The 21626-nt window shown below is 42.0% G+C and overlaps 1 protein-coding gene across 6 annotated transcripts in view; it reads right to left on the bottom strand.

The window, feature by feature from the left end:
* CTTNBP2NL (CTTNBP2 N-terminal like) overlaps positions 1–21626 on the bottom strand; it is a 593921-nt gene that overhangs the window by 27929 nt on the left and 544366 nt on the right. For 5 of the 6 annotated variants that reach the window (XM_044076951.1, XM_044076955.1, XM_044076953.1 and 2 more), the window contains exon 4: positions 14570–14677. The exons of the other annotated variant lie outside the window; for it this stretch is intronic. In XM_044076951.1, coding sequence (XP_043932886.1) covers positions 14570–14677 — 108 coding nt within the window. The remainder of the gene's footprint in view (positions 1–14569; positions 14678–21626) is intronic. 6 annotated transcript variants of the gene reach the window in all.

Genomic DNA, 21626 nt, shown 5'->3' with positions numbered 1-21626 from the left:
TATGTGAAAGTGAGTGGACACATGCCCCTGTACAGGACTGGTGTGTGAGAGTAGGTTTGTATCCCTGTAGGGAAGAGTGAGTGTGGGCACATCTGTGAGAGAGAGAGTGTGTGTGTGGACTCGTGCTCCTGTAGGGGGAGGGACGACATGATGTGTATCTGAGATAATGATGGCACACACACCCCTTTACAGGTTGACAGTGGGTATGTGATAGATTGTGGGCACATCCCCTATAGGGGGGTGTGTGTGTGTGTGTGTGTGTGTGTGTGTGACAGGACATGTCTCCCTCTAGGGAAGTGTGTGTATGAGAGAGGGTATGTGCCCTCTGCATGGGGAAAGGAAAGTGCGTAGTGTGTGTGTCTATGAGTGGATGTGCCTCCTGCAAGTGAAGGGAGTGCATGGGTGTGGATGCCAAAGTGAGTGGATGAGTGACCCCTCTGTAGGGGAGAGGTTGTATGAACATGCACCCAAGTAAAGAGTGTTTGTGCGAGAGTGAGGGCATGTGCTTCTCTATGGGGAAAGTGTGTCCTACAAAGGAAAGTGGGTATAAGTGTACCTCCATAAAGAATAGGGCGCATGCCCCTATGGGGACGGAACACTGTGGTGAGCGTACATGTGAGTGGATGCATAGCACTGTAGGGGAGGGTGTAAGACAGACCATGTCCATTTAGTGGAAGTAATGAGTAAGTGTGACACAGAGCGTGTTCTTGTAGGGGGAAGGATGCGTGTGAGAGTTGGAATGTGGCCCTGTAGAGAGATGATGTGTCCCTCCCTTCTAGGAGGAGAGAGTGGGACTGTGCCCCTGTAGAGGGAGGGGAGGGTGGGGGAGTCAAAGCAAGTGTTGGCACATAGCCCTACAGGGGAAAGAAACAGAGAACTTACCACTGTAAGGGAGGTGAGCATGTGTGCGGTTGTGGATTCCTGTAGGGGAAGTGTGGGATGTGTGAGGGAGTAGGCAAACAGAAGGCAGTGTAGGAAAGAGAAGATGTGAGTGACAGAGAATAGATCTTTAGGGGAAGCGAGAATGTGAATGAGAGACTCTGCATGCATAACACTAAATATGTGAGTGGGCACATGCGTGGGCCTCTGAAGGGGGGTGGGTGTGAGTGAGCATTCCCTTGTAGGATTGTAGAGGAAAGGAGTTTGTATGTGAGAGACAGAGTGGGTGCACACTCCTGAAGAGGTGTTTCTATGAGAGAGAAAGTGAAATGGTGGAAGCTCCTACAGAGGAGGGGAAACAAACTGAAAATTAGCATGCCTGAACAGGAGGGGAAGGGTGTTTTAGAGTGCCCCTACCCTACATGGGGAGGTGCGATTGTGAGAGGGGACACAAGAGCACTCCTGTAAGGGAACATGTGTATGTGTGCCTGGAAGTGGGGGTGCATGCATGCCCCTGTTGGAGAAGGTGTCTGAAGGTGGGAATGTGACACTAGAGGGGTGTGTGTGTGTGTCTGTGTGAGAGAATGAGTGGCCACATACCCCTTGAGGGGTTTGTGTGTGAAGGAATGCAAATCCCTCTAAGGAGAGTGAAATGGGTGTAATACACAGCATACACTCCCCCTGGGAAGGGGTGGGAGAGAGTGAATGGAAGCATGATTGCACTCCTGTAGATAAACATAAGGAACACACACACACACACACACACACACACACACACACACACACACACACACACACACACACCCATGTAAGAGGAGGAAAGGTTTGGGTTTACAAGAAAGTATGACCGTGCACATGCCTCTGTAGAAGAAAGGAAGAAAGAGGGTGTGGGAATGGGTGGTACAGTGAGACAATAGGAACATGCATTCCCCTACATGGGAAGGGAATAGGTGTGTGTGTGTGTGTGTGTGTGTGTGTGTGTGTGTGTGTGTGTGTGTGTGTGTGTGTACACCTGTAAGGGGAGAGAGCATTATATGCTTTGTGGAGGCTTTTTTATTTCAGCTTAACATTGTTCTGTCGATATAGCATCCCATTTAGACTGACAGTGTTAATGTATTCCTCTGTTCTTCCAGTAGCTCTACCCTTCATCTGCTGCTTATGTGGCTTTTTATGAAGAAGTACAACTACTTCAAAGATTACACTTTCAATTAAAATAGATTCCACTATTATCACTACTTATGGCTGAAACTCTTGCATGAAGCTCTGTCCCATCCTTCTTTCTTACTTTTATCCAATCTAAAACCACATTTGTAGTTGCCTTTCTACTTCTACCTGAAAAGGGTTGAACATAACATGTGAGGTACACACTGCCTTGCAGCTCTGCATTCTTACAACACAAAGCCAGTGTTCTTGTAGGGGGAAGGATGCATGTGAGAGTTGGAATGTGGCCCTGTAGAGAGAAGATGTGTCCCTCCCTTCTAATCCGTAAGAACAGAAAAAGCGTTACCAGTAAAGGAAGGGGTGACAAGAGCAACCAGATTGGTGTAGGGTCTGCAACAAAACTCATTTGAACAGGTTAAGGAAACTACCATGTACAATCTCAAAAGGCATAACCATGAACACTTTAAAATACTTCCATATAAAGAAACAAAAGTTCATGAAAAAGTACTTTGCAAAACATACCTTACAAGAACAAGAGGAGACAAACTGAAACCAGTTGTTGCTCAGATGTAAAGTAATGAAGCAATAGTTTCCACTATCATGGCACTCAATGGAAAAGCCTTCCTAAGAAAGTGCTGGGTTTAGGACTGCAAAGGGCAGACATATCAGCTTTAGGAATCACAACTAAGACCATTAAGACCATTCTAATTACAATAGCTGGATACAGGGTTATGCAAAATAAATGAGCCAACAGATTCTGTGCATTAAAAGTACTGATTTTGTCTTACAAATATTTTGCTCTTTTGCTGAGTCTGCAAGGGAACTAGGTGTCTATAAATAAAACCAGCTCTAGGCAAGGCAACTTCATCCTACAGCAGCAGACGGTGTGGGTGAAGAAGACGACAGCCTGTAACAGATACAAATCGCATGAGCTTCCCACTCTCTTAACCTCCAACAGCCTTGCAGGAAATTTCTATGTTGCAGTAAAAAAGCAAAATGCTACTTGTTGCAAAGCTTGGCCCAACACTGTTTAGACTTAGCACATCCTGGAAAAAAAAAGACTGATTATCACTCTTCAATGTGGTTCATTCAGAAGGATGAATAAACATAAAATGATGATATCAGATGGGGATATTATGCAATTCAAGTTTTAGCGGTGTCACAAGTGATGTCATAATTTAAATGAAAGTAGCCAGCTTCTGTGACTGAAAGAGATAGAACTAAAATTTACTTGCAATAATAGTAAGTCTGCAAAGGTAATGGTTGGAGGTACTACTGTCTTTATATATAAAAATGAATGCTGAGATGAGGCAGTACAGCAGAATCCACAGCAATAATGGTATTCCGGCAATAACATGAATGAAGTACATACTGCTATACCTATGAAAAGATTAACGATTCAGGAATTATTTATAGACAAGACCACTGTATATTCTAATGGTGTTCTGCACAGCAAATAAAGTTATACCTACTTTCTAAAGATGGTTACTTAAATGACAAGCACTCTGTCAAAATACTGAACAGCACCCACAAAACATCTACTCTTAGCAGGACCCCGAAGTATTGAGAGGCTCAGAAGTATTCATTCAGATTTTCTAATGGGAGACATCACAATGACCAACACTACCTTTTCAGGTGTGAGGTAAGCCCTCTGTGCAAAAGAAAGAACACTTACACAAAACTTTGTGTTAACACCCGATTATGTGTCACAGGCAGGTATGTCCCTAGCCTTGAGCAGCATATTACCCTCACCTGTAAACAGAAAATCAGTGACTTCAATTATTTGGCCTAGTTTCTGGTGTCATTCTAAGGGGATCCATTTTCTGTCAGCCTGGGACGGCATGATCGCTAGACCTCAATGCTTTGCCGGAGATGGTCTTCATCTGTTACCCCTGGGATTTTGGTTACTGGCAAAAGCTCTTCCCACCCCCATAGTGCCTTTTTTAGGCAATGTCTCAATGGCAAAATTCCAGACCTAAAACTTTCATCAAAAACAACCTCAAAGTTATGCTGATAAATGCTAAGAGTCTTAGCATAAAACTGCACTCACTGGAAGCAGTTCTCACCTTGGAAGATGCTGACATCTGTGCAGTCACCCAGACCTGGTTCAAGGCTGTGGAGAGCATCGCAGCTATACCAGATTCCACCTCCTACCACCCGTTCAGACCACAAACAGAAGGCGTGAAAAATAAAGGAAGCAGTGTATCAATATTCATTAAAGATAAATACACCTCCAGATTGGTTAAACAGTATTATTCCATGGAGACACTTCAGGTGCAACTAACTGTTGGTAGGACACCTATTCAAGTCACTGCCAGCTAGAGGACCCCCTCCATGAATCAAGACACCCATTCTGCCTACTTGGATCTACTGGAATCCATCAAGACACATCCAAACATCATGATTCTAGGTGATTTTAATTACCCATCCATTGACTGGGTAAATTACTCATGCTCAAACTCATTTGCCCAAAGGTCCCTCAAGTTCATTAACTCCAACCTCTTGGACCAGCTGATGGACACCCTAACGAGTGGCGCCAACATCCTGGATCTGGTTTTACCAATATGGGAGACCGCTGTGGCACCCCACTGTGAGGTCTCCCCTTGTCAGATCTGACCACAAAAAAATCTCACTCGAAGTAACTATCAAGCCCCCCCCACCCAGCAATAACTAAACTAAAAAACTTCTTCAAAACAGATTATATCCTTCTAAGAGATGGTATAAATAAGCTTCACTGCACCTTCCCCTCAGATGGAAATGGCAAATGTGCAGAGTCCTACACCAGTGCTTTTTACAAACACCTGTATAACTGCATTGATGCGGCCATACCTGACAGCACCAAAACAAGCTCTTCAAGGAAGAGCAAACCTGCCTGATGGACAAGTGCCATTAACAGGCTTTAGAATAAGAGGAAAAAATTGTTGTCCAAAAGTAAGAGGGAGTGCCCTAAACTGGAAACACTCCCTTTGTCAGCTTAAACAAGTAAATAAGACTTCTTATAAAGTCTTCCAAAGCAAACTATGAATCCAAATTAGTGTCCTCAACTAAGGACAATCATAAGGCATTCTTTAGTTACATCCATAGCCTAAAAGATAAGACCCAGATTGGTGCTGAACTGGTAGGTAATGATACCACATACACTGAGCCTGTGGACATAGCAAACCTGTTAGCCCACAGGTTCTGTGAAAACTTCACTCCCCTGTCTCCACCACGCATACCCCATGACATTTCTTCCACCTGTCTCCACCTTGTATCTCTAGAGAGCAGGTCATATATGCCCTCTCTAAGGCCAAAAACACAGCATCTATGGGACCTGATAACATCCCAGACTGCATCCTACATGGGCTCCAACAAGAGTTAGCAACACCATTTGGTACTCTTTTCAATCATAGTCTAAACACTGGCTTCATCCCAGCTTTATGGAAAATGGCTATCGTTATCCCCTTGCACAAAGGTGGTGCTTCCACTTACCCCGGGAACTACAGAACTATTACCCTGACTAGCCTTATCTGCAAGGCCATGCAGCAAATCATCAAGGACCTTATCAACAAAGATAAAGGTAAATATTCTAACACTTGACCCTAATCAGTTTGGATTTGTCAAAGGGAGATCATGTCTGTTAAACCTAGTGAACTTCTTCGAGACAGTCACCAGAGCACTGGATGAGGGGAAAACTGTGCATACAGCTTACCTGGACTTCCCCAAGCCTTTTGACACTATTCCTTACTTAGGCATTATTGACAAACTCACCCAGCTAGATATCAACCCTTATATCGTTAAGTGGGTCACTAACAGGCTCGCCAATAGAACCCATACAGTCCACCTCCAGCAGTAGACCCATAACTAGTGGTGTTCCACAGGGATCAGTCTTGGGACCTCTACTGTTCAGAATCTATTTCTCCGAAGTACAAGCAAAAACTAAAGATCTGTGGCTGACAAAATTTGCTGACAACTGCAAACTGGGAACAGTTACAGAATCCCCAAAAGATGTCAACAACCTACAAGAAGGTCTTACGCAAACAAATGATTACTGCCAAAGTCATGGCCTTAAACTCAATGCAAAAAAAAAATGTATCATCCTTTTTGGTAAGAGCAATGTTCCGGCTAACTACCACATCAACAGAAAACACCATAAGCGTGCACTTAGTGGTAAGAGACCTGGCTGCACTGATTGACAGGAACATTACCTTTGATCACCATGTCTCCACAGAGGTAAGAAGGGCACTTTACATTGCTCATCTCATAAGTAGGTGCATTGCCTCCATAAAAAAAGAAGTTACAACCTCCCTGTACTCTTCCCTCAGCAGGGAAATAATGGAGTGCAACACCCCTTTTGGTATGTACCTTTCCAAGCACCTGCAGCAATTGGAGAGACCACGAAGGTTCCTCACAAGCAGAATTCAAGGTCTTCAGCATCTGCCCTATGTTGATAGGCTGACATCATTCTCACTTTACTCTGTTTCATACAGATTACCCAGAGTCAATCTCTGCTTTGTGTATAAGGCAATCTCTGACTCTGCTTTATTAGAAATGCTGTATATCCTTAAGTCCATGGGTTACTCACTTTAAAGACCTTAACCTGGTATGTGACATTAATAGAATCAGATAGAGGGACAGATTGGTCTTCCAGAGGTTACCACATTTGTAGAGCAGACTCCAAATTCATGTAAAGCACAGCACCTCTTTGGCCCTCTTCAACTGCAATCTGGACGATTGGATGGGTGACCGTGCAGAACTTGTCTAGGCTCGTAAGGGCCCTAGGGCCATTAACCTAGTAACTTCCTATGATCGTATAAACCCAGTAGGGGAATCTCATGCAGAAAGAGATTGGATGCTCCTTTTCCAAGATGCAGTATTCTACTAAATGCTTTGTCTCAATCTCAGCTAAGGCCATGCACAGTTCTTTTTAATCCATTTTATGAATGCTTAAGAACTTTTCTGTAGACCATTCTCACCCATGACTCAGGCCATAAAAGCACAAAGAATAGAACAGAAAACAATCGCAATAAGTTGTTGTTTGTCTTTCGGCTTTTCCCGGTTAGGGGTCGCCACAGCGGAACTCCGGTTCGCTAATGATTGGCAGTAGATTTTCACGAACGCCAAGGTGCCAGCTCGACGTCCAACCTTCAGCAAAGGCATGCCCCATTACGCATGTCTTTCGAACACCACCCAACCGCGGTGAGGACATGCATACTCCACACAGAAGTACTCCAGACGAGAATCGAACGGGAGAACCTCTTGCTGTGAGGCAACAATGCTACCACTGCACCACCGCGACGTTTAGTAATTAAATCATGGTATAGCTACTACCAAGTAATACTATTACTACATCATCCAAGTACACTTAATAGAGCAACAGATGAAACATCAGACACTAATTATCCAGTAAATGAAACTTCAAAGAAAGTAGAAGTACCACAGCTGTGACAAGGCATTTAAAATTGGAACAGTGGCCAACAAAACAGTAACACCACTACATATGTAATGTGAAAGGCTGTGGTAAGACTAAAATGAATGCGAAAGGTCAACTTGTAACTTACTTGAGAGAGTAGCAAAATGCCTAGAAGTTAACTTCTTCTCATGCTAATAGGGGGACTAACCATTCTCTTCTAAACAGATCTATTTACAGTCACCACACAGATAATATTTCATTTTAACCTTAAATCTGTCAAAGTCCAGTTCACTTTTGATATAGTTGGGCAGGAACTATGTGATTAAATGTATTTTCTACTGTAACAGATAACAATCTAAGATTTTCACATGCAACAGTGTCACTAAGCTTTCATCCCTTTTGTAGGTTCACAGGCTAGGCTAGTTGCCCTTGCAGGCCATTTTTAAGCCTAGCCAGTTTTCTTTCTGATGTTTAAATTACCCAGCTCTATTTGGTTTGACTGGCCTTACCCACCCCATAGTTTACAATTACTTACTACACCTAATTACAAATAACTGGAATCATACCATAGATACTGTGAGGGAAACTATGCATGATATAAAGTATTTAGGAGCTAAACCTATCCATTAGTAGTGCTGGGGGAAATCATAGGGTAAATTTTCCATTACCAATCCACAGATCCAAGTAGAACTTGAATATGAACTGAAATGAGCTTTGTTTTACATGGATGGGGAGTCTGTTAAAGAGAAGTAGCAACTTCTTTGAGATACAACTGTCACTCCAAACTGTTCTGTTGCAGAAGAGATTAGATCCTTGCACTATGTGATTTAACTTGTTCATGTGAGGAAGATCCATCAGTATTGGGTCGAGGATGTCTTGCATGCCAGACCCAGGTCACCTCTTAGTAGTCTGTAAGACATAGAGTATGGTGACAGGGCTTTGCATTGGTCCATGTAGGACATAAGGTTTAAGTACAAGCAAGCAAAGTTTGAGGGTAATGCTACTTAATGCTAGAAGTCTAAACCTCAAAATGCACTCACTCGAGGCACTCCTTAAAATGGAGAACATCGACATCTGTGCAGTGACAGAGACCTGGTTCAAGGCTCCAGACAGCACCCCTGCATTACCAGACTATAATTCATACCACACCTTTCGGCCACCTAACCTGGACCGATGCTCTAAAAGCGGAGGCATGTCCATATTCATTAAGGATATCCAAACCTCCAGGCTAGTTTTTCAGCATAATGCATCTGAGATTATCCAAGTGCAACTAACTCTGGGCAAGATCGCAATGCAAATTGTAGCTTGCTACAGATCCCCCACCATGCCCCAGGACTCCCACTCCTCATTTCTTGACACACTGGAAAATATTAGGGTACAACCTAACACCCTAATAATGGGCGATTTCAACTACCCCACCATTAGCTGGGAAAACTACTCATGTACCGACTCTTGTGCTCAATGTTTTCTGGAATTCATAAATTCCAATGCCTTGGATCAACTTATCCACACCCCCACCAGGGGCAGTAATATCCTAGACCTAATCATTACCAACATGGGCAACTGGTGTTCCACACCAGAGGTCAATTCCTCGTTGGTCAGATCCGACCACAAGCACATCACCCTAGACATCCACATCCCACCCCACCCCCCATTAGGGAAACCAACGTAAAAAATTTCTGCAAAGCCAACTTCACGCTTAAGACAGAAGTGGCAAACTTCACGACACCCAAGCTGACGGACAATAGAGATACGACTGCTGAATCCTATACAATTGCACTTTATAAGGACTTACACGAGTGCATGGATTGCGCAATCCCTAACAGAACTAAGATGTTATCCTCCACAAAAAGGAAGCCAATCTGGTGGTGCCCTGCTATAAACAAACTCTACAGCAGAAGAAAGAAACTGTTGCAAAAAAGAGTAAAATACCATGATTGGAGGAACTCCGTGGTCAGCCTCAGTAAGAAGCTGAGATCCCTCATAAAATCCTCCAAAGCTAGTTACGAAAACAAAATCACCACTGATTCTAAAGACAACCACAAAGCATTCTATAGCTATGTAAAGAATCTCAATGGCAACACTCAGATCTGCTCTGAGTTACAGCACAATGGCACTAAATATACAGAACCAATAGATATTGCCAACATCCTGGCAGATGGGTTCTGTGTTAACTTTACCCCTCTCTCATCCCCTAAAGGGCCTATCTCTATACCGGAAGAATGTAAAGTACCTGTAATCACGGCTGCACAGGTAAAAAAACACACTCTCCAAAGCTAAGAACACAGCATCCATGGAACCTGACAACATCCCAGGCTGCATTCTAAATGAACTGCAGAACAAACTGGCACCCCACCTAAGTACCATGTTCAGTCATAGCCTCACCTCAGGCTTTGTGCCCACTGAATGGCACACAGCAACAGTTATCCCACTCCACAAAGGGGAAGCCACCATGGACCCAGGGAACTACCGCCCCATTAGCCTGACGAGCCTGATCTGTAAGGCTTTGGAGCGTATCATCATGGAACTTATAAACAATGACACTAGTAATCTCCAAATTCTGAACCCTACCCATTTCAGGTTTGTAAAAGGCAGATCATGTCTCCTAAACCTGATAGACTACTTTGAAGCGGTCACCAAAGCCGTAGATGAGGGTGAGGTGGTACACACAGTCTATCTAGATCTCGCCAAGGCTTTCGACACCATCCCCCACTCTGGAATTATAGACAAACTCACTAAACTATGTATAAATCCCTATGTCACAAGATGGGTTGCCAACTGGCTCACTGACAGAACCCACACTGTGAAAGTAGCAGACTTTAAATCCAACTTCAAACCAGTGACAAGTGGAGTACCACAGGGTTCAGTCCTAGGTCCTCTCCTGTTTGGTATCTATTTCTCTGAAGTACAGGCTAACACAGAAGGTCTTTGGCTAACAAAGTTCGCAGATGACTGCAAACTAAGAGCCATAATCAAAATTCCTAACGATGTGGACATCCTACAAAAGGGCCTCACTGAGACAGATGCCTGGTGTCAAAGCCATGGCCTCAAGCTCAATGCCAAAAAGTGCATTATCATCCCTTTTGGTAAAAACTCTGTACCCATGAACTACGACATAGGTGGTAGTCTACTTAACACCGAAAGTGTGATAAGAGACCTTAGGACACAGGAAGACAGTAGTCTCTCCTTTGATAATCACATCGCCACAGTAGTCAGGTAATCCTTCTACTTGGCACACCTCATCACAAAAGGTTTCTCATCCAGGAAAAAAGAGGTCATTGTTCCCCTCTACTCATCACTCATTAGACCCATTATAGAATACAATGCCCCTTTTGGTATGTACCTCACAAGACATCTACAACAACTGGAAAGGCCACAGAAATACCTCACAAAGAGGATTACCGGTCTCAAACAGATGCCCTACGCAGACAGTCTCAAAAAACTCCAGTTTGACTCTTGTCGCCTATCGCCTACTCAGAGACAATCTCTGCCTAACATACGAAGCTATGTCAAACCCAGAGCTGTTGGACATGCTCCATGTAAAGAAATCCCAACCCCTCCGAGCTACATGCTCTAGGGACCTAAACCTTGTCACCACAATAAACAGAACATGCTGGAGGATAGATTCCTGTCCCAGCGATTTCCCATACTCTGGAACAAACTACCTATGTATATCAAACAAAGCTCCTCATCAGCACTGTTTAAGAAAAATATTGATGATTGGATGGGAGATAGGAAATTCACCCCAGGGATCACTTCTGTGGTTCTGCTTGACAGGGGCACAGGAAAATAATTTTCTTGGGTGGCAAAAGCCAGGGTACCATTTGGCTAGGCTTATATAGGCCCTAGGGCCAATAGCCTAGTACCTACCTATAAACCTAGGCATCTATTGGAGCATTCCAGTTGTTGCATGTGTCTAGACAGATACATACCAAAGGGGGCATTATACTCCATGGTTAGTCTAATGAGGGATGAGTAATGGGGATGATAACATCTCTAGATTTAGACGCAATCCCTTTGTTTATAAGCTGCATGATATAAAAGGACTTTCTTACGGGAGTGGACACATGTCTGAAATTGAGGTCACTGTCCACAAATCCCAAACAGTTGAGTCAACTCTTAGTATCCCATTGTAAATGTGGTAGCTCCCTGTGGTAGATGACTTTCCAAAGCATACAACAATGCATTTTTGGCATTTAATTTCAGTCCATTATACTGGCACCAATTACTTGTTTGGGACAACTTCCTACTAACCTTTCACTTAGTAATCCTCATAAAAGATGAACAAAAGTCTCAAAAAGCATTTAGACAAAAGATGCAATTAACTGCAAGTACAAAATATACCTGCTGGACCTTCTATTAAAAAGAAAATTCTAAACTGATAATAGGGCATATCCAACAGAACTACCACCATTACTGTACATACTTGTTATGGCTTCCTCAAGGGGAATCTCACTCTGCCAAACGGTTTATACTATTACCAAGCAGCTAATGAGTAAATAGTCTTGGAAACGTGTCAGTGCTATACAGATCTAGTGAGGAAAAGAGACAGGGGTGCTACCAAAAGTTAAGACATGGCAGTTCTCTTGGCGCATAACCCTAACTACATTAAAAATTATTAGACTGCAAAACAGTCCTATTGAAAGAAATACATGGTCTATGGGATTTTCCAATCTTTAATGATTTTAAATGGAGACACTCACGAGAGTAGCTATACAGGCGTTATTTGCAGTGCATGTCATCAGGCTGTCAAGTTTTCACATAGCTGGGACAGACCACTCTGGCAGTAGAAGAAAGGTGCAACTAATCATTTCAGGAGACGGTGTTTGGAAAACTAAGATTAGTTTACACAGTGGTAGAAAGACAACACAAATGTCTGGGATTTATTGTACAATTCACAGCCGAATATTTCAGAATTCTGCAGCCTGTCACTAAATTTGTTTGTTATTATACTGGTATTTCTGGGGAAAATTAAGAATGAACTCAGACACCCTAATCAGGAAGAATCTTGCACTTATGTATATAGGGCTTAATAGACAAAGTCTTCCAAACATAGCAGCTTAAGATAAATTAAAAAAAATCCATGAATGAAACTTCACTTAATGACAAAGCATCATAGAAAACACACAAATATTCATGTGAAATAATTTACGTACTTTAATTTACTTACCATGAAATTCTAGAATATTACCATAAAGTAGCTTGTACATTTCAGTCTGTTCATTGGGAGTAACCCATTTTTGCAGAATTACTACAGTAGACTGTATAAAACAACACAGTAATGTGTCTATATGATAACTATTTTAGGTTGTGAATATAATAATAAACAAACAGACTAATCTTGTATAGAGTGAAACTCTGCATGGTAGTAAAGGATCTTGTAAGGCAATTAGTGAAACAAAAATAAATAGTTGCTTTTCAAACATGGGAACTGGAACTTAAGGAACAGCTAAATTAAAAGGAGACGAGCCAACTTTCTTCATGTCAAAAACATGCACTACAAATAATGCCTAAGGAAGCAGCTATAAATAAAAGGTTAATAAAATCCTTCTAAAATTTCTAGACACTGCGGTCAGCAGTCACAAACTCTTCTTCTTCTCTCGCAAGATTCACTGAAGATTGACCCACTTTCGAAACTTTTTTTTATATAGATATCCATATATATATATACATATATATATATATGAAAAATTTATATTTATTTATTTATATATTATTTATCTGTATTTGTGAAATGACACTGTATGTGTTTGCCTGCCTTTGTATATTTACAAACTCTGGAGCTTTTCTCCCCGGGCCTCCGCTGAAAATGGACATTTATCCAGTCGGATTCTCCCGGTCAACAAATGTAACATAAAAAAATAAAATAAAAAAATAAATAAAATAAATATATATTGCATATTGCATTCTGTTTGATTGTACATTGCACTATGCCCATTCACTGGAATGTATATACACATTTTTTTTCTATGTAATTAATCTGAACTATTCTGTTACTGTTTACATTTCCATATATTTAGTTTGTGAAACATTTTGTATCTGGACTAAGACTGAAACTGGTCGGTATTGATCAGTTAACTACCCCAATAAACAAATACATATAAATAGCTACCAACAAGGGGGTTAATCGCAGGTGTGATAAAGATGAATATGGTACAAAAATGAAAAATGTGGACTTTAGCACTAAGATTAAGGACTCTAACACATGCACCCCAGCAAGCTGGTGAAGCTGGGCAACAGCATACTGGGGGCTGCCTGCAGCAAATAGCTGGTGGGGTTAACTGGAATAAATGGGGATAATTTTTGAGTAAAGCTTACACAAAAACACATGGTCAGCAGCTATGCATCCTCTAATCTCTGCCAGGGGCTAATTAAGTGCATAACCCTCTTGCCCTAACCTAAACAATATATTTCATAAATAGCTACATCTAAGCTTCAATAATTAACAAAGTTTATTTGCAGCGCAGACAGGCAAATTCTGTATGGCAGAGTCATACCTCTCAACCTATTAGCACAAGAAATCAGGACAAAGCCTAATGTGGGGACACGGGCCCAAAAATAGGGACAGGTTTGAAATATTGCTCTTATACACTTAGAAAATTACTGGAATAAGTTATCATGCATCTTGTAAAGGATGTAAAGCCTTAAACTAAAATGTATGTAATTATTTAGTGACTTCAGTTTTCAGAGATTTGTTAGAAAATCACAGATTTTATGAGGAGCAGATTAAAAATATGAGGCAAAAATCTGGACAGCTGAGACATATGGGCAGAGTGGAACACCCTATATAGAACAGCACTAAGGCAGTGTGGCCAGGGGAAGAAAGACGGAACAATTATATCTTAAAATACATGTTAGGCAACCAGTTTGCTAGACAATTTTCTACAAAGTGACACTGCAGGTACAGTGGCATTACCTGCTATTCATTAGTACAGACAGCCAAATATGGGTGACTGCTAAAATATACCACAGAAAGCTGCCACTTAGGAGCATAACTTTTACAATAAATGTCTACTGAAGTGCTTATGAAGTTTTCTTTGTACTCAGTGCCCAGTTGCCACAACACTGTCGGTTTACGCATCATAAGAGGTCATTCTGACCCCTTAAAGAGAAATGAGCATGATGTGCACATTGTACCTGCTGCATAAGGCGCTCTCGCTCCTTTTCCAACATATATGTGACATCATCACCTTCAGCAGCATCCAGTGCATGTCTTCGTCTTTCTTCTTCTAGGTCCATAATTACCTGCCAAGGAAAACATGGCCACAGTCATTACAGGACAGGCAGGCTTTCATGAGCAACGCATTATAAATAAAAGAAAACATGACAAAATTGCATTCATAATACTATAGCATATTATAGGTTCATAGGTGTTTACTAGGCTAATGACCACAAGGGCCTTTTTAAGCATAGCCATGCATTCCAAATCTCTGACAAGTTCTGATATCCTTGATAAGTATAAGCATGGGCCTGGGAGGTCAACAGGTTACTTGTTTGCATTAGAGACATAGGTGCCAAATGTTGATACAGACTAACAAGTCCCTTATCATATTACGATAACGCTTTCAGTCATATGATGTTTAGACTGCATACAGAGTAACCATATTCTAAAAAGTGCTCCTCTATATTTTCCAAAATATGTTTTAGAAATATACCTGTACAGCCCTCAAAAATCAGTTAACGCAGATATTGTCTAAGTAGAACACAGCAGCAATCACAAGGATTTTCTCTTCAAACATGGAAGAAAACCTGCACTAATTTTACATTAATGTTCTAAGCATCTGTAAAAAATTTCCTTTCAAAAGGAAAATATTCTCATTTAAACACTTAAGGTAAATATTGGCACGTGGCCAGACAATTTACACTGATGGAGCAGCATGTAATACTACCCAGGTTAAACTAGTGACCCAAAGGCTGAGGGGTGGTTTGAGGACTAAGCAGGCAATGACTAGGTCTTCACTCTTACTCAGGAAAGGGGTGGGATGAGTGAAAGAGTTTGCACTGCTCAGTAGCACCCTGGTGGAGGCCAGGTGACACACCAGCAAACAATCATGAAGACACGGTAATACTGACAAACAGCAATACTCCGATGTCCCTGGGCTGCCAGCACTGCATATGACAATGGATTTCAGCATGAGTTACTGGTAGGTAACAAATAATCAAAAAAAAAAATCCCCTCATCTTTCAATGTGATGATACAAAGCCTGTACTGTCAAACAGCATACATAACTTAAGTAGGAACCAAATAATCATATCAGGAAGAAAGGGGGTCTCCAAATGCTGAGGGTCAGTGGAATGACACATCATGAAATAGTTAAATCAAAAAGTGTTAGTGACATGGCAACAAATCTCTCATTCTGTCAAATGCTAAAGGACTGTGTGTGACAGCATTATGAGTGAAGCAAGTCTAATGAAATCAATATTCACAGGAAAACTATGGCGTACATTACAGTTATGTAAGAACTTACCATAGTAGTACATGTACTACTAATCATTGTTGCAGTATTCCAAACTGTTGGGTTATCTTGATAAACAGCCTTGGTGTCCGGCTGGGGTACCAATCCAAAACCATCCATGCGTCCAATGTCTGCCCTAAGACCGCAGGCATAAGGGTACATAACAGGACATATGAGCATGGAACCTCAGAATACCTTAAAGCCAGGAGACATCTGAGGATACAAGAAAAGTAAAGGTCAACTAAGCAGGGAGAAAAAATGGAATGGCTCCCCCTCTGTCCATGAGAGGTAATACAGAACCTAGTTAAAGACACTGAAGGGGATGGAAAGCTGAAAGGAGTACTGCAACAGTGATCAGTAAGACATCTTCTATGGTAAGTTCTTACACAGCTGTACTATGTCCTTCCTTAGATCACTATTATGGTGTTCCAAAATGTTAGGCAATTCCAAAAGCTTAGTGAGTTGGTATAGGTGGATGGATCAAGCATAGAAGAACTGTCATTCAGTAGAGAGAGAACAGATCTGGCAAAAAAGGCTCAGGAAGAAGAGAAAGCATCTACCCTATAGTGTTTGGTAAAGGTATATACAGAAGACCAAGATGCTGCTTTTAGGATAGTTCTGGAATCAATACCTTTGAAGAAGACTGCACAGGAGGCAAGTGCTCTAGTGGAATGGGTTTTTACAGACATGGGTAACGATTTCTCATGGTGGGTATAGCAACATAAAATGGATTTAGATATCCAGTCAGCAGTAGTTGACTCTCAGACTGGGATCCCCATGTTGGTTTCCTAGAAAGAAATAACAACTGGTCAGTCTTGTGAATGGCCCTGGTTTTATCCAAGTAAAATCAGAGTTGTCTGTGTACATCCAGATAATGGAGGATTAACACCTGCTTGGTCTGAGGTTTAAGGGGAAAAAACAGGAAGACTGACGGCCTGATTGAGGGCAGCTCATTGATCACCTTAGGTATAAATGAAGGACTGGCCCTCAGAGAGACCCTGCCCTTATGAAAGATAAAGAAGGGAGGAAAACTTCTAGCTGAAGTGTGGGCTACTAGAAGGATGATTTTCCAATTACAATATCAAAGAGAAGCAGAAGTTACTGATTCAAAGGTAGTAAAGTGAGCCTTTAAAAGACAAAGTTAAGGTCCCAAGAATGTGGAATAGACTTCCTATGTGAGTTTTAAATGAAGTAGGCCTGGAAACTAGTGGAAGGGGGGTCTAGAAGTAAGCACACCTTAACTGAGGAGTAGGCTAGACCTGCTTTTAGTAGCTCACACATGTAAGACATAATTAGTAGGCACCCTAGTTTTGTATATGGTCCTGTTTTCTGGCATGACACCATGCAGAAAATGTTTTTCATTTGGATAAATAAAACTTTCTTGCCTCCTGAAGAAGCTGTAGCATGTTCTCATAAAACTGGTGTCTGAAAGGGGTCAGAATCCTATCATCTATAACATCAGGCTGAGAGATGACAGATGGGGGATGAAGAAGAGAGCCCTTATGATGCATAAGCAAGTCCAATTTGTGGTGTAACTTGTGGTGATGATCTCTGGCTAGATGGTAGAGAAGGGAAAACCAGTACTGCCTGAGCCAAAAAGGAGTCACAAGCACAATTTCTGGTTTGTCCCTCTGGACCTTTAACAAGATCTTGGGAAGTAGAGGCAGAGGTGGAAGGCATAAAGAAATATGTTATCTTCTGAAAGAGCCTGATTTGGAAGAGGTAGTGGGATACTTCTGAACAGTGGAATCTTCTTTCAAGGCATCTGTTCTCCATAGCTGAGGGTAAGAAGTCCTGGAGAAAAACAGCTGTAGTTGCCTGTTGTGAATGGTAAACAGACCTATCTGAAGAATACACCATTTGTGGACCAGGTCTAGGAAGACCTCTCTTTTCAGCATCCATTCATGAGGGTCTTCCCTTTATCTGCTTAGTAAGTCCACCACAGCACTGTCCTGAGAGGAAATGTAAACTACTTGGAGGTCTGATTTTAAGGCTTGTTCCCATGCTAGAGGAGCCAATCTGCACAGCTGATAAGACTCTGCCCCCCCCCCCTGTTTATGTACCACATGACTGTAGTTTTGTCTGAGAGAAATCTTTAGGGCCTGATCCACTGCCTACATTTCCTTCAGGTTGGTGTGCTCTGTTTTCTTACTAGGTGGCGACTACCCCTGAGCTTTTAGAGAGCCCATTAATGCTCCCCAGGCTACTCCTGAGGCAGCTGCGTGTAGATCTTGGTGAGGTTTACTAGCCCTATCCACCAATTAAATTCTTTTCTTAGAAAAGGTGGAAGTGAAATCTGAGTGCCCAGAGAATTAAAATGCTGGGACCACATAGACTTAGAGTACAACTTAATCTTTCTCATAAGGACTCTTGCAGAGATTATCATGGGTATGGGTGCTGCTATGAATACCAGGGCTCTGAGAACTTACCTTGCAGTGCAAGAAGGAAGGGACAGGACAGCTTGGAAGTAGTTGGAGAGGGTTGTACCTTCTCTTGTGGAAGGAAGGCCTGAGTGAGTAGTGTGTCCAGCCTGCAGCCCAGAAAGACCAGGTCTAGGGTAGGATTCAATGTGGAGTTTAAGATTATCCTGTGCCCCAGACTCTGTAGGAAGAAGGTAGTGATAATGAGATGGTGTAGAAGAATCTGCTGAGAGGGTGTCTGTATTAACAGGTTGTCTATAAATCGGAATATTTAAATTCCTGGAGTTCTGGAAGAGGTGATGGCTGGTGCTCAGCAGTTTGTGAATATACTGAGAACTGTAGACAATCCACAGGGAAAAGCAGAGAAATGAAACTGATGAACAAGCGGCACATTTTAGACATTTCCTGAAAAGTAGGGTGAATAAGTATGTGGAGATAAGTATCCTTCAGGTCCAAAGATATCAGGAATGCCTGAGGAAAGTTGAAAGAAAAGGGAAAATGGGAGTGACACTTTGAATAAGGAGACCTTTAGAAAGGCTATGAGAAGGGACAAATCCAGTATAGGTCTCCATTTTTCATCTTTTCTGGGTTCTAGAAAATATCTGGAATTGAAACATTTTTTTCTAAATATCATTGTTGAATAGGTTCTAGTGTGCTTTGCTCATGCAACAGTTGGATGATAGGAGTTAAGAGGTGTACCTGATTGGTAGGAGGTAGTGGAATATCTTTGAATGGTGGAATCTTCTTCCAGGCCATCCTGTAATGCTGCTAGACATTGAAAAAGACCCATTTGCTTGAAGTAATGAACTGCCAGGTTGAAAGAGAGAAGGTTGGTCCTTTTGATAGAGGGAGGGAGGGATGGACTGAGGGGGAGCAGAGGGAGGAAGAAAATAGGCTAATTTGTCTGGACAGGAAGGCCTTTCAGACTCAGAAGCTCTATGGTTTATCTTGAAATCTCTAGCCATTTTCTTGGACTTCTGTGAAGGCACAGAGCCCCTATGTGAGAAGGAGGCAGGCTTGCTCAAGTAGTTTCTCTGACACTTTGGGAACAAACGTGAGAAGAATTGTCTGCAATTCTTCAAATTTTACTTGTTCTTGGAAGACTTTAGACAAGTTGGCTACTTCAGGGCCAAATAATAAGTCCCTGTTTGGGTGGAATACAGGAGCTTAGCTTTGATGTCCTCAGGTAAAGACTGTATATGAAGCCATGTCTACCTTCTAATGACAGATCTCTAGAAGAAACTTCCAATGCATCACAACTACATTTAATGTCTAGCTACCTGGATGCCTGAACCAACATAGATATGGCCTACTACTTTATACAAGGTACTTCGAAAGAAGACAGACTTACATTAGCCAGAAAAGACCATAAATACTTTGTCATCAGAGTCTGATAATACACAGCTCTAAATGCCAGAGTGGAGGAGGTATATGTCTTTTTTTTTTTCCAAAATCTTCCTATTGCCCTTCTATCCTTGTTTGAGGTAAGGCTATTCATTAGCAAAATATGCCAGCTTAGATGGCTTGTCCATAGCAGTGGAAAAAGCAGGGGGATCCGCCACAGGATTCTTACAAAGGAACTTTCTTTTGTGCAGCAGAAGTGGATTTCATGCAGGTGGTTGGTGTGACACAGCAAGATGCAGAAGACAGGAAGAAATGGAAACAGATGATCCGCTGTGGTGACCCCTAATGGGAGCAGCCGAAAGAAGAAGAAGAAGAAGAAGTGGATTTCCACTCAAAATGCTTTATCATGTTAAGATATGGTTTTCCCAAAGGAGATTTCCTCTACAGGAGAATTATGGAATAATGTATTCTCATCACCACAGGCCATTTAGCCTGGGGAGTTAATATGGGATGAGTGGGCCAGGTAGTGTTACTATGAATCGGACTCTGCCTCATCTTCCTTTGGGGATGACTCAGAATATCTCTTCTGGGTGGTAGCAGGAGTAGGAGCAGAAGGAATAAAGGATGGCGGTTTGAAAGCCAAACTGACCTTAAATAAGCCTTTGGAGAATTCCATCCATTCTTTTTCCTGGAATGTCTGAGGATAGGAAACTTTTTTTTTTGTTTCTTCTTCTTGGGAGTGATGACCACTTTAACAAGTTGCGGTGGATCTAATCCCTGACATACCTCAATTAAGGACCTTGGTACTTCTTCCCTAACTAACATTTGGGGCATATCTTCTGGTCCTTCTGAAATAATGATTCAAGCTTCCCCATTTTCCCTAGTTTTGGTAAGATCAGTCATGTCGGATGTGTGAAAAGCAGACACAATACCGGCCTCTGGTGGGGTAGCGGGAGCCTGAGAAGCAATCTAACATCCTGGATTCCAAAGTCTCAGTAGGTACATTCAAGTCCGACTGGGCAGTCAAATGAACAGGCCTAGGGCTTTTGAATTTCTTGTTTGGAATGAGTGAAATGTTTGCAGTGGAAGTATTGATTCTTAAGGTGCTGGGTCTGCAAATACGTATTAAGAGAGGAAAGATGCACATGTAGGGTTTTTGGTACAAATGATTGACAAACAGTGCAGTTTTAACATTTGTACTCTACTTCAAAGAAAAGAAAAGTACAGTTTTGTACCTACCATAAATGTAGATGTTCGAGGATCCACATTGCTGCAGTCCTAACCATTGGGTAGTCCGCTGTCCAGTCGGCCCGAATACCAAAGTATATGGCTGACGTCGGTCAAGGCGCATTAGACTGATGTCAGGACGTCAGGGTACTAATGCGCATGACCGACGTCATATCCTCAGTCTTTTCTTGCCCCAGATGTCAGAAGACCCTAAAAAGACAAGGCCCAAACCAAAACCAAAAACCCTGCACCAAACATATATACAATATATACAAATGTACAAGAGTATATCCTAACCCACACCACCACCCCTAAACACAGAGGGGAAGGAGGGAGGTAAATTGGACTGCAGCAATGTGGATCCTCGAACATCTACATTTATGGTAGGTACAAAACTGTACTATGTTCTTCATTCCACATTGCTGCAGTCCTAACCATTGGGTAGAATCCCAAAGCAGAGTTAAGGGAGGCTGGCAAATCATAAGGAAGCAGGAGCTGTCAACATGCCTTGCAAAATAGCTGTGGCAAAACCAGCCCTAGATTTAGAGTAGAGAGGAAGATGGTAATGCTTAGAGAAAGTATGCACTGAACTCCAAGTAGCTGCCTCCAAAATATCCTTAGTTGCCACCCCTTAGAAATGCTGTTGAAGTGGCAGTAGCCCTAGTGGAATGAGGCCTAATCCCAGCTGGAATCTCCTTGCCATGATGGGAATAACAAAATGAAATGCAAAACCCAATCCACTTAGAA

Source organism: Protopterus annectens, chromosome 7.part0, assembly GCF_019279795.1.
Source record: "Protopterus annectens isolate FY-2018-M chromosome 7.part0, PAN1.0, whole genome shotgun sequence".
Lineage (NCBI taxonomy): Eukaryota > Metazoa > Chordata > Ceratodontiformes > Protopteridae > Protopterus > Protopterus annectens.
The sequence above is the reverse complement of the archived record's forward strand: the minus strand, read 5'-3'. Positions and strand labels throughout refer to the sequence as shown.